The sequence below is a fragment of the Balaenoptera acutorostrata genome, chromosome 3 (genome assembly GCF_949987535.1).
Source record: "Balaenoptera acutorostrata chromosome 3, mBalAcu1.1, whole genome shotgun sequence".
Taxonomy (NCBI): Eukaryota; Metazoa; Chordata; class Mammalia; order Artiodactyla; family Balaenopteridae; genus Balaenoptera; species Balaenoptera acutorostrata.
The window spans coordinates 167909279-167922828 of NC_080066.1; the positions used below are offsets into that span (position 1 = coordinate 167909279).

Genomic DNA, 13550 nt, shown 5'->3' on the forward strand with positions numbered 1-13550 from the left:
ATTAAAAAAGAACATTTGTTGGGACTTCCCTGGTGGTGCAGTGGTTAAGAATCCGCCTGCCAGTGCAGGGGACGTGGGTTCGAGCCCTAGTCCGGGAAGATCCCACATGCCACGGAGCAACTAAGCCCATGCACCACAACTACTGAGCCTGTGCTCTAGAGCCCACAAGCCGCAAACTACAGAGCCCGCGTGCCACAGCTACTTAAGCCTGTGCGCCTAGAGCCCGAGCTCCACAACAAGAGAAGCCACCGCAATGAGAAGCCCACGCACCTCAACAAAGAGTAGTCCCCGCTTGCCGCAACTAGAGAAAGCCCATGCGCAGCAACGAAGACCCAACACAGCCAAAAAAAAAAAAAAAAATTTGTTGCTATATTTCTTGACTTTTTGTATTTTTCTTGTAGTTTTTATTCCTATTATTGTCACTTTTTAAACTTTTGTCACCATATTGTCTTTAAATAGCATTCTCTTTTTTATTTGGTTTCTCTGAAAGAGACATTATTGTGTTGTGAAGTGTGGGTTCTATCTTTGATACTTATTAGTATCAAATGAACTTGCCCAAGGTCACAGAAGTACAGCTTCATTAGCTGAAAGGGGTTGATTGACTTTAAGATGTCTTCCAGCCCTATAGTTTGTGAAATAGTTTTTGCATGCTGCTTTTTAATGAACTTTTCTTCCTCAGGAGCGTTTGGATGAAGCAAATGCTGCGTTGGATTCAGCATCAAGACTTACAGAACAGTTAGATTTAAAGGAAGAACAAATTGAAGAACTTAAAAAACAAAGTAGGTTTTTTTCCTTTTCCTTTTTCCCTTACAACACTAGTATTGAATCAGATGTGGTTTCCCCCCATGCATTGGTACAGTCGAGTGAGACCAACTGCCATTAGTGTGTGACTTCCATTTCCATCTCCCATGACCAGTTTGCTTTGATTTGAATCTGGTCCTAGTGAAACCAGAGTCATAAGTTGGCCCTGGCTGTCCAGTTAGTTTTCCGGAATATTGAGGCAGTCCAGTTGTGCTGGCTGTCACCCTGTTGACCATCAAAGGTATTGATTCGACTGACTCGACTTGTCATGGTATAACTTTTCCCTGTTCAGTCTGTGGTCATCCTGCCTAAAGCTGTCTGATACGTTAGAGTAAGTACTTACAAGTAAGTACTTGTAAGTCTCAAGTAAAAGAGTAACTTTTTGTGGAATGAATGTCTGGCTATAACTAGCTGTTTATGATTGTAGATGGTGCTTTACATGCAGGCACTCATCATGTATTTTTTGATGCTTGTAAATTGTCTCATAGGCCCTGTCAATTCCCCAGGGTGAGTCCTGTGTTTAGGATTATCAGTTGGGCCTCAGATAATCAGGTGGTTCATAGTGCTCTGTTAACTCTTAACTGCTGACAAAGATGGCATGCTCTCATTTAATCTCTGATGTAACAGTCCCCAGGAAGTTGAAGCTATTCTAGGGCTACATTTAGTAGATAATGATTAAAGGTTATTGGAAAGGTGATAGGAACCTAGAAATGTGTCAACTTTAGGTGTCTGGGTTAGGCACAATAGTACCAAGGCATGTAATGAAGTAATTAAGAAGTACCCCCTAACATGAAATAGAGTTAGAAATAGGAAAAAGCAGGAGATGGTACAGCACAAATACTGTCAGACAATAGAAACAGTGACTTGGACATTACGGAGGCAAGTAGACAAATCACTGAAGTGTGGATACCAAAGGACAAGCCGAGGAAGTTGGCCTAAAACCAGCAGGAGACAGGAGATGAGAGATTGTTAAGAATAAAAAATAAGATCATGTGAGGTATTGTCCTCAAGAAAACTTGATTCTGTGGCAAATCAGTGCCCAACTAAAAGTCCTCTGTTTGCTTTGTAAGATTTGGCCAGCCTTAGAACTCTAAATGTAATAGAGGGGCTGGAAATGGACAATAAGGAAACAATTATATATTGAGTATCATGGGCATTTTATATAATCTATACTGTATTATTTAGTCTTCTCATATTTTATTTACTCTTCACAAGAAACTGTAAAGTAGGTAGTATTTAGTTCTATTTTATAAGTTAAAGAAACTGAGATTTAAACTGATCTTTTATTCTTGACCAAAGTTCATAATCTTTCCATGTTACTGTATTTCTTCTTGTCAGGAAAACAGTTGTTTATAGTCTGACTTGTATTTTGTTCTGTATATCTCCTTCGAAGATAGGACAATATCCTCTGTGCTGCGCCCTAAATATTGAAATGGTTGCCCTTACCTGGAGGCAGTGTTTGTTGGGAAAACAGTCTAGTTAGGTTGAAAACCAATGTAACTACAACATTATCTGGAAGACATACGGGCAACCTGGAGGAGACATACTGAGCACCCAAGGGTTTAGCCAAAGAATTGATATCCTAGGGAAGGGCTAGACTAATGAAGGTAAAAAGGCAGTATTCTGAACCAACTCATTGGTCTGTGACAAGGTTGCTATATATGTCATGCTACTTTAATATTTAATTAAGTTCACATACCTTTTTAGACAACTACCTATGTCATTCCCAGTAGATGATGGTAAGATAAAAAATTCTATGACTTATTGTAGTTGCTAAATGTTATCAGAGTCCCTGCACTACTTAGTAAGTTGTTTAGGCACCATTTAAATCCTCAGGAGTAGAATATTTTTAGATTTTGATTGTAAATGCAAGGCTTAGGTGGCCTAGGTCCCTATTCGTGTAAAAAGTTACCAGTAATAATTCATTGTAAATATATAGGAACTTTGGACTCATTTTGTAAAGTTAATATTAGCCACAGAAAAAGCTCTAATTATGCTTATACAACTGGTATTTGAAAGGGCAGGCGAGAGGCCAGTGTTGCACAGACAGGAAGCGGGGGTAAAGGGACAGACAGTTCTGTCTCTTTAAGTCATTCTTGCCATTTAAGCTCTTCTTAACAGTCTGTTTTCTTTTATTACCTAAGTGCTTAATATTGCTTTTAGATCTCTAAACACAAATGTGATTTTATTTTATCAAAGCTGTACTCTTGATATGATAATATAAATAAAACTTTGATTGGCTTGGTTGTTTCAAAAGAATCACTGTATATTTTCTTTCATAGATCATTAAGTACTTTAAATGTTGATTGATGTTGTAATACTGTACTTTATTTTTAATGCAAAACTTGGCCAGACAGCAAAAATATTTGCCAGGAGAAACAATTTTGAAAAAGACAGATTGGCTTTTGTTGCAAGAAAGTACACAGAGACTTGAATCGTAGAGGCAAAGTATTGTTTTATTTCTAAGCATCTGTAGACTGTTGATGATTAGTTGATATGCAGTTTCAACATTTAAACAATATTAGGAAACTCATTTTAAAAAGTGGTATTTTATTTGAAATGCTTAATTATGTAATTGCCACCAGAGATGAGATGATTCAGTCTGGTCAAACATATGAAAAGGGAGCTATTGCTTATAACACCAGTATTAAAATAGTAAATTGTTGATTATTTCAATCATTCTTAGAGTCCATAACTGTCAGTGCCGTGTATGTGCAATTGTGGTTTTGAGTTCCAAGTATTTACAGGCTTTGTATGAAAAGTATGAAGATGCCTTAATCAGGCATTAAATACTTAATGAGAACCAACTACTTGGCTTCATGTTAGATGCTGTGTGAGATACTAGATAGGATCCCTTTGTTTTCAGGGAGCTTAGTTAATGAAGTAACACATGGCATAGGTACACCATAGCTTCATAGTTTAAGACAGTGGTGCTCAACTCTGGTCAGACAGTGCATATTTAGTTCTCCAAGAATCCCATGAAGGGTTAGGGACAGTCCATGGCGGAAAGAAACTTGAGCAGACAGAGCTCTAAACTAGTAGTAGGATTTTACTCCCCAAATGTAAGTAGTTCTTTGTCTTCTCCCCCTCATCCCCCTGACCCACACACCAAGTGAAAGTAACAATGAAAAGAAACCCTCAGATCCTATAGGTGCTACGAGCTTCCCTGGTGGCGCGGTGGATAAGAATCTGCCTGCCAATGCAGGGGACATGGGTTCGAGCCCTGGTCCAGGAAGATCCCACATGCCGCAGAGCAACTAAGCCCATGCGCCACAACTACTGAGCCCGTGTGCCACAACTACTGAAGCCCACATGCCTAGAGCCCATGCTCCGCAACAAGAGAAGCCACTGCAATGAGAAGCCTGCTCATCGCAGCTAGAGAAAGCCCACGAGCATCCACAAAGACCCAACAAAGACAAAAATTAAAAAAAAAAAAAAAGATCCTATAGGTGCTATATTTTAATAGATAATGTTGGCTGGTAGAAGAATTACTGCTCCCCTTCCTTTTAGAAGTTATTCTTTCAACATGTTACCTGAAAGTGTTCTTTTTCAGTGTAGTTCCAAAGACTTATTTCACATGCCATCCTATATTCTATTGATTTTTTCAAACTTAAGACATTAGTCCTCTATGAAGCAGATAGGACAGTGTCTTTCATTAACTATTCTGAGTTGATCAGAGTTCAGAATTTCTATGGAATTGTCATTCATGGGAAAATATACTACCTGTGGAAACCTGAACCATGAAAAGACGTGTTATCTTCCTATATTCATGGCCAAATTTAACATTTTCCTTCTTTCGCTTATTATTCTCTACCATCATCCTTGAGATAAATTCCTGCTTAAGTGAAAACGATTGGATAAAATTGAAATAGCAAGCAAAAAAGAGTTATTGTTTTGATAATGATTATTCAAAAGGGTGGTAAATTTTATGGTACACCAAGAAAAATAAATTTTCATAAGCAATACAAGTTTAGATTCTAGCACTGGGGAAGTCTTCTGGTCTGTGTGCCAGTTTATAGCCATATCTGAAAGGGCCTCATCACTGATTTTTTCTTATTTTAAGAAGGTTTGGTGACTGCTTTTAAAAAAGAAGTCTTCTATGAGTTCAGAATGGAAAATTTCCTTACAGTGTTTTTTAAAGAAAATCTAGAAGAATGTATAAAATAAGCCCCAGTAAACCAACTGTAATATGAAGCATAAAAATGTATTTTAAAACTACACATATAAAAGAAGTTTAAAATGTTTTTCATGGAACCGCCTTTATGGTGTTGGATGGTAGAGTTTTTATTTTAAATAAAGACATTCCGTTTTCCAGGACACGATTTATACAAGAAAACATATAATGTCCTGTTGAACATAGGCCAGATACATTCCCAGACGCTTTGTTACCCAAACCTTTTGAGGGATTTCTTTATAGATGTTTTTGGCAGAAGTGGTGATTTTAGAGGAAACATATAAGAAATACCAGATGCAGTTTTCTGAATTGCCATAAATAGTTAAAAAAATTATTTGTGATGATATAAACATCTGGGTATACTAGAAAATGTCAACATTTTAGTTAAGAAAAAAGCTATGTCAATTAGGTAAATAATTAGGCCCTTTTCAACTTAATGGTTGTATTTTTAAATGTATATTTTATTAATTCTTCTAGGTATAAAGGGAAAAGCAAATTATGTAGATATGAGAATTTTTTGACTTTGTATGTTTTGTGTATTTTTCCTCATGTGAATAGTATGAGTAATTCATAACATAAATCATTTATTCTTTTTTGACCTGTGTTCTATTCTCAGATAGTCTCCCTTCCCAGAGAAAAGTCAGTCATTCTTTCATTTATCACAAATTCATTGTTTTGTGCTGTGTACCAAGCACTAAAATAAGTACTAAAGATACAAAGATACGGGACAAGAGTTCTACCTTCAGGAGGTTTATAGTCAAGCAGGAATAGGGGAAGACTACATGCAGTCACATACATGCAGCAAGCTATTTCAAAAGGAAGAAGCAATCCATTCTACTTCTTGATGGTGGTGTACAAGGGTAGAAAAGGCTAGTGAAGGGTATACTTGCCCTCACTTGAATGGTGAATACGTACAGTGAAGCAGGCAGAGAGTTGGGGGAGAACATTCTAGACAGAGGGAGGAATTCGTATGAAACTGTGTGTCATAATTTGGAAACTGGCTGAAGATCTGGTGGACTAATAACGTGTGTGTGTGTGTGCTGTGTTGGTGTGGAGTGCCGAGAAGGCAGAGGTGGGAGTGAGCTGCTTTGTGAAGAAATGAAGCTATAAGTAAGGATCACCAACAGAAATTGTAAACTGGGGCACTAATTATAATATAAAGGAGCAAAAAGGACTAAGTAGAGACTGTGGTGAATTGGAGAGCTTCTTATAGGGGGCAACAAATTCTCAGCTTCACTGAACTGTTGTTGTATAGGAATGTGGGTCCAGGGTTGCCAGATCTTCAGGTCTTTCAAGAGACACCAGAAATGTAGACTTATGTGAAATGTTCCAATTTTTTAACGTGACATGTAATTTAAGTTTTTCAAAAAACCCTGTGTGGTCTGAACAAAACATTTCCTTGTATTTAGTCCGTGCTAATTTGCAACAGTGAGCTTTCAGAAACGGGTTGAGGTTTAGTCTGTAGCCTAGAAAGTCTTTGTCGTTAATAAATATCAGTGTAAGTATATAGTGATGATGATATTCAGTAAGTGGCAAAATTATTATAATGACTTTACTGCTCACTGACCCAACTGTGGCCCTTTCTTTTGGGATATGGCAGGTCTGTGTGAACCTTTAAAAATTAAATATATAACTTGACTCACAAGCAGCTGACAAAGGATTAATCTCCAAAATTTACAAGCAGCTCATGCAGCTCAATATCAAAAAAACAAACCCAATCCAAAAATGGGCAGAAGACCTAAACAGACATTTCTCCAAAGAAGATATACAGATTGCCAACAAACACATGAAAGAATGCTCAATATCATTAATCATTAGAGAAATGCAAATCAAAACTACAATGAGATATCATCTCACACCAGTCAGAATGGCCATCATCAAAAAATCTGCAAACAATAAATGCTGGAGAGGGTGTGGAGAAAAGGGAACCCTCTTGCACTGTTGGTGGGAATGTAAATTGATACAGCCACTATGGAGAACAGTATGGAGGTTCCTTAAGAAACTATACATAGAACTACCATATGACCCAGCAGTCCCACTACTGGGCATATACCCTGAGAAAACCATAATCCAAAAAGAGTCATGTACCAAAATGTTCATTGCAGCTCTATTTACAATAGCCAGGACATGGAAGCAACCTAAATGTCCATCGACAGAAGAATGGATAAAGAAGATGTGGCACATGTATACAATGGAATATTACTCAGCCATAAAAAGAAACAAAATTGAGTTATTTGTAGTGAGGTGGATGGACCTAGAGTCTGTCATACAGAGTGAAGTAAGTCAGAAAGAGAAAAACAAATACCGTATGCTAACACATATATATGGAATCTAAAAAAAAAAAATGGTCATGAAGAACCTAGGGGCAAGACAGGAATAAAGACACAGACCTACTAGAGAATGGACTTGAGGATACAGGGAGGGGGAAGGGTAAGCTGGGACAAAGTGAGAGGGTGGCATGGACATATGTACACTACCAAACGTAAAATAGATAGCTAGTGGGAAGCAGCCGCATAGCGCAGGGAGATCAGCTCGGTGCTTTGTGACCACCTAGAGGGGTGGGATAGGGAGGGTGGGAGGGAGGGAGACACGGGAGGGAAGAGATATGGGGACATGTGTATATGTATAACTGATTCCCTTTGTTATAAAGCAGAGACTAACACACCATTGTAAAGCAATTATACTCCAATAAAGATGTTAAAAAATTAAAAATAAAAAAAATTACTTGACTCATAATATTCAGTCTTTAAAAAAATTTGTTTTGATATGAAAAATGCAGTACAAATTATCTGAATTCTAATGTATTAAAGGATTGAGGGAGGAGGATGGAGAGGGAAAATAAACTTGATCTGGTTATATTAAAAATATTTACATAAAATCTCTTTCAAATGCACATAGTAACTCTAATTTAACTGTACAAATAATCCAGTAGACTTCAACATTGATATTTCAGTTTAATCACAGATTCTAATCTATTGAAATTCAAGTTAATGAGGTTATACGGTATTAATAAAATTCTTTTCTGTGAGTTCATTGCTAGGAAGTGGAGTTTCAAAAATTACTTTTTACTCTGCAATTAATAATTATAATTATGGAACAAGAAAGCATTCACCATATACTCTAGACCTTAAAATTCTGTTGAAATGGTTGAAATGAATCGAGTTAAAAGACGAAGCAGTTGCTAATATGTCTTTTTTTAAAATTTATTTTTATTTATATATTTTGGCTGCATTGGGTCTTCATTGCTGCGTGCGGGCTTTCTCTAGTTGCGACGAGGTGGGACTACTCTTTATTGCAGTGCACAGGCTTCTCATTGCGGTGGCTTCTCTTGTTGCGGAGCACAGGCTCTAGGCGCGTGGGCTTCAGTAGTTGTGGTGCATGGGCTCAGTAGTTGTGGCTTGCGGGGCTCGAGAGTGCAGGCTCAGTAGTTGTCATGCACGGGCTTAGTTGCTCTGCGGCATGTGGGATCTTCCCAGACCAGGGCTTGAACCCATGTCCCCTGCATTGGCAGGCAGGTTCTTAACCCCTGCGCCACCAGGGAAGCCCACTAATATGTCTTAACTTCCAATATAAATAAGTACAAGGTGCCTTTAAAAAATATCATTTGGATACTCTGGTTTCTCTTTAGATCAAATAAATCTTTTGCCTTTTACTAAAGATTTCTGTGGAGAGAAACAAATCTGAGTGTTCAGTAAATTTTTTGAGGCCTTGCTTTGGCAGAGCTAGGAAAAAAAAATCGTTTGATGTTATAATGAAAGTGATCTTGTATAAGTTGAAATTCTGTAATAAAAAGACCATCAAATTTCTAGCCTTTGCTTTAATTATATTTAATTGACTGAAGAGGCTAAATTTCCTTATATTAGATTTAATATATCAGATTTAAATTTATTTTTTAGGTAGCCAGTCCAAGTAAGACACAAGACCCAGTTTATTTACTGACATATCTATAATAAAATCATATTTCTAACATTCTTTTTTCCTTGCGTTGACTTCTTTGCCATAGTTTGTAAAGATGACAAATAAGGCAAAATGGAGGAAAAGTTATCAGTGTTAATGTTAACCAAAGTGATACATATTATCGATAATGGTTAGGGCTAGGTTGAAAGATGATATTTTAAAAAATCAGATGAATGAATACTAATGCTTTATATAGAACTTTACTGGTTAGAAATGTCACATTTAATCACTCAGTAGAGTCCCTCAAAATCCTTTGAGATAAGCATGCTCATTTTACAAAATAGGCAACAAAGTCCGGCCCTGGTGACAGGACCATGATTCACATCCAGGTCTTGTGACAAGACCATAATTCACATGCAGGTCTCCCGACTCTCAAGTCCTGCTCCAGCCATCTTTCTTTTCTCAGTCAGGTGACTGTTAAATAAACTTGAATCTTGTCCAAGGGAGCTTAGTCATAAAATAGCCAATGACTTTGTAAGGAGTGTGACTTAACTGTACGATGCTCTCTGAAGACAGTATTAATAGTGCAGTCTTACTAATTGCAAATAAAATGTAAAATTATGATGTACTAATTTGTTGTAGTCACTTACATTTTATGTTAAATTTTGGTTTTAAATCAAGTGATGAAGATCATGGCACCATCTCTAGGTATTACAGAGACGAGGCTCTGATATGGTTTTAGGATGTCAGATATTCAGAGTAACTCTTCCCCTAAACTAGACCAACCTCAGTTGCTTTATTGCTCAACTTTAAAGTGTACCCCCCCGCCTTTTCTTTCCCCCCTAACTTCCAGACAATTATTTTGGCATGTTTTTAGGTTATTTCACAGGGATATTGTATTTGGCTAAAACCCCATTTCTGAATAACTGTGTTTTGCCTGCCCATATAAATATAATTCTGTTTCAAATTGTGGTTTGAATTAGTGTGCAGTTTTTATGGAGAAATATTGAGAATCTTTTGTGGGAGGAGAATAGGTGTGCCTGGGGGAAAAAGAGAAATCTGTAGGGACCTTTGAAGTCAGTATTTGCCTTTCTTTTCTTTTCTAAATCTTTCCTAGTTAATCCATCCTTCCAGTCCCTTCCCCCAAATTCTGAGGTTGTTTTCTAGACTCAAATATCAGAATCCATTTAAACTACTGCTTGTATTTGAAATAGCCCTCTACATGTCTGCAAGGATATGCACATTGTCAATTCTCTTTCTCATTAGCTCAGGACTAACTTGTATTCTGATAATGAGTTTAAGAAATTTTACCCTATTATTTTGGCCTTAAGGATGTTTTGATCATCCTTTCAGAACACAGAGATTTTAATAAAAGTTATACCCATATTAAGGAATTTTCATCAAGAAAATATTTTCTACTCGAACTTTATTAAGATGGATTTCCTGATCAGTTTTTCATAGAGCAAAGTTAAATTTTTCTAATTAATTTTACTAAAATCATTTTTATCAGAATCAGCTCTGTGAATTTTACTCTGAAGATATCTATCATTCAGTTTTATCTTCCTTTTTTTTTTTTTAAAGAAATTCACGTTCGTTTTATTTATTTATTTATTTATTTATTTATTTATTTATTTATGACTGTGTTGAGTCTTCGTTTCCGTGCGAGGGCTTTCTCCAGTTGCGGCAAGTGGGGACCACTCTTCATCGCGGTGCGTGGGCCTCTCACTATCGCGGCCTCTCTTGTTGCGGAGCACAGGCTCCAGACGCGCAGGCTCAGTAATTGTGGCTCACGGGCCCATTTGCTCCGTGGCATGTGGGATCTTCCCAGACCAGGGCTCGAACCCGCGTCCCCTGCATTGGCAGGCAGACTCTCAACCACTGCGCCACCAGGGAAGCCCTCTTTTTTTAATAAGAGACAGTATAGTGGTTATATCCTGGTTATACTCCAAAGCAGTGCTATCCCATAAAAATGCAATGCAAACCACATTTATAATTAAAAAATATTTTAGTAGCCATGTTTAAAAAGTAAAAAGATACAGGGAGATTAATTTTAATAATGTATTTTATATAACCCAATGTATCTAGAATATTATCATTTTGACATGTAATCAATATAAAAATCATTAATTTTAGAAGAAAGTAGTTAGGAGAAGGGAAGTCTCAGAGAAGGTTGGGGTAGGTTAAGTTTGACCTCTTGTTCTGCTACCTTTGTATAGCCTTGGGGAGAAGTGGAGGAGGATGAAAGAGAAGACTACCCATCTTTACTCTGGCTCTTACTTTAGTTCATGAGTGGGGTGGTTAATTCAGAACATCAACAAGAGATTAACTTATTGCTGTTCTTCCTCTGAATAATTAAGAGTTCTACTTAATTTAGAAGGTAGTACTAGAAAAGGCCCACGTGGCACCATGGTTCGTAGTATATATGTGCCCATTAAGAATCTAAAATGTCTTTTACTGACTCAGACTTTAGTAACAGTCTTGTTCTCTCTGTCTCTGTCTGTCTTTCTGTGTCTGTCTGTCTCTCTCTTAATGTCCAAGCTTAAATTCCTCCCTGGAAAGACAGGAAAGGAAATGTTTGTAGTAGATTTTCCAAACACAAACCTTGCTTTTATAATATGGTTATGGCAACCATCTCTGTTTTGGTAAAAGTTAGCCTATTACATTTTGCAGTTTAGATTTTTGCAATTTGGAAAAACCACAAACCATTGCAAACAGTTAAACTGGACATTCTGTATATACATTTAGTACTGTAAATCAGAATTTTAGTATTGTACAGACAGAATGAAAACATAAAGCAGATGAACCTGGCCTAATCTGTAAGGTTCAGAGAAAACTTCTTTGAGGAAGGGACCTGGGAACTGAGATGTGAATGGTAGAGAGGAGTTTAATAGGCAGTGCCGAAGGAAAAGAGCTTTCCAGGCAAAAGGAAAACATTTGCAGAGGTCTTGCAGTGGGAATTGAGAGTTCAGAAATAAATCATACATTTCTGGTCAATTGATTTTCAACAAGGATTCCAAAGGAATAGTTTTTTCAACACATGGTACCGGAACAACTGGATATCCACATGTACAGGAACGAAGTTGGACCCATACCTCATACCATGCACAAAAAGTAACTCAAAGTGGGTCATAGACCTACATTTTAGAGTTAAAACTGTGAAACTCTTAGAAGAAAACATAGGAGTAAATCTTGGTGATGTTGAGTTAAGCAGTGGCTTCTTAGATATGACACTAAAGGGGCAAGCAACAAAAGAAAAACTAAATTGGACTTCATCAAAATTAAAAACTTTTGTGCTTCAAAGGATACCATCAAGAAAGTGAAATGACAACTCACAGAGTGGGAGAAAACATTTGCAAGTGGTATACTGGATAAGGAAACTTGTATCCCACTACCACTAGGAAAATGCTGCATAATTCGAAGAGTAGGTTTGTGGAAAGAGGTCAGAGTTGTCTCATGTTGGGATGTGAGTGTTTCTTGATTTGAAAAGTTGAGCTCTACTGCAAAGCATTCTCTTAATTTCTTTCGGAATGAAATTTGTAATCTAGCTTGATGTTAATAAGCATCTCCTTCGGCTCAGACTATCCATTTCTGAGGAAATGGTGTAAACTCCATGGGTTTGCTGAGAGTTCCTTAGTCTAGGAATCCATGGTCCCATGGCATGGTTGATTATGAACAGGGTCTCTCCTGTTGTAATTCTAGACTTCGCTTTTAATACTGTTCACATTCCTAGTATTCTGCCAAGACTTTACAGATTTTGCTTCCTTTTAAAATAAATAAGAATTTAAAAATAAAGTAATCTAAACATCTTTCTAAATCAGTCATAAGCTATAGTATCTTGCCTAGTGTGTTGGAACCAGTGATCTGAATTGTTTTTTGCAGCTTATTTACCCCAGGATACTTTGCCCTATCAGCTGCCTTCTGAGCCATGGTCTTGGTTGAGTTAGCTGCTCTTCTTAGCTCACCAAAAAAGATTCCAGCCGGGAAAATGGAAAAAGGAAAATTTTAAATTGTCCTTTCCGGTTTTTTCCCATTAAAGAGTGGCTCTGGAGATGTTTCAGGCAAGGAAGCAGTTGTGAAAAATCTCTTCTTTGCTGTTAAGTTTCTGAAGAGAATGAGAAAACCTTTGGTTTTTAAATGTTCTGTTAAAGAATTGATTATTTTATTGGGGGTAAACGATGTGAATTAATGCATACTCTGGCTTCTAGGTAATTTCTATACCAGAGAACCTAATTCCCTGAACCAAAGAAGGAGGTGGACGCAATTGAGTATTCCTAATTAGAATAAGTACATATATTCAAAATTCTCAGTAAAGATGTCATAAATCTCATTATATATTCATACAGACTATTTTAATCAGTTAATGACTCTGTTTATTTACATGTTTTAAAACAGATGAGCTCCGACAAGAAATGCTGGATGATGTACAAAAGAAATTGATGAATTTAGTAAATAGCACAGAAGGAAAAGTGGACAAGTATGCTCTGCCTTTTACTTTTATGTATTTTATGGGGATCACTTTTATGGTAAAAACAATTTCTACATGTAAATGTATGTGATTAAGGTTTTAAAAAACTTTTTCTTGTTCTTATATAGTGATGAGCTGCAGGTAGTTTTAAAGAGGGGTCAATAACTTGTCTTCTCTTGGTTTTTAAATAGACTTCCCCAGCTCAAATTCTTT

At 37.0% G+C, this 13550-nt stretch overlaps 1 protein-coding gene and 1 non-coding gene across 4 annotated transcripts in view; both read left to right on the forward strand.

Moving 5' to 3' along the window:
• The window catches only part of TRIP11 (thyroid hormone receptor interactor 11), a 69171-nt gene that overhangs the window by 45610 nt on the left and 10011 nt on the right, over positions 1–13550 (forward strand). For all 3 annotated transcript variants that reach the window (XM_007198609.2, XM_057543033.1, XM_057543034.1), the window contains 2 exons: positions 680–779; positions 13265–13346. In XM_007198609.2, the coding sequence (XP_007198671.2) occupies positions 680–779; positions 13265–13346 (182 nt within the window). The remainder of the gene's footprint in view (positions 1–679; positions 780–13264; positions 13347–13550) is intronic.
• On the forward strand, positions 8584–8699 carry LOC114237814 (U5 spliceosomal RNA). The gene has a single exon (XR_003623302.1). It is a non-coding gene; the product is annotated as a U5 spliceosomal RNA (small nuclear RNA).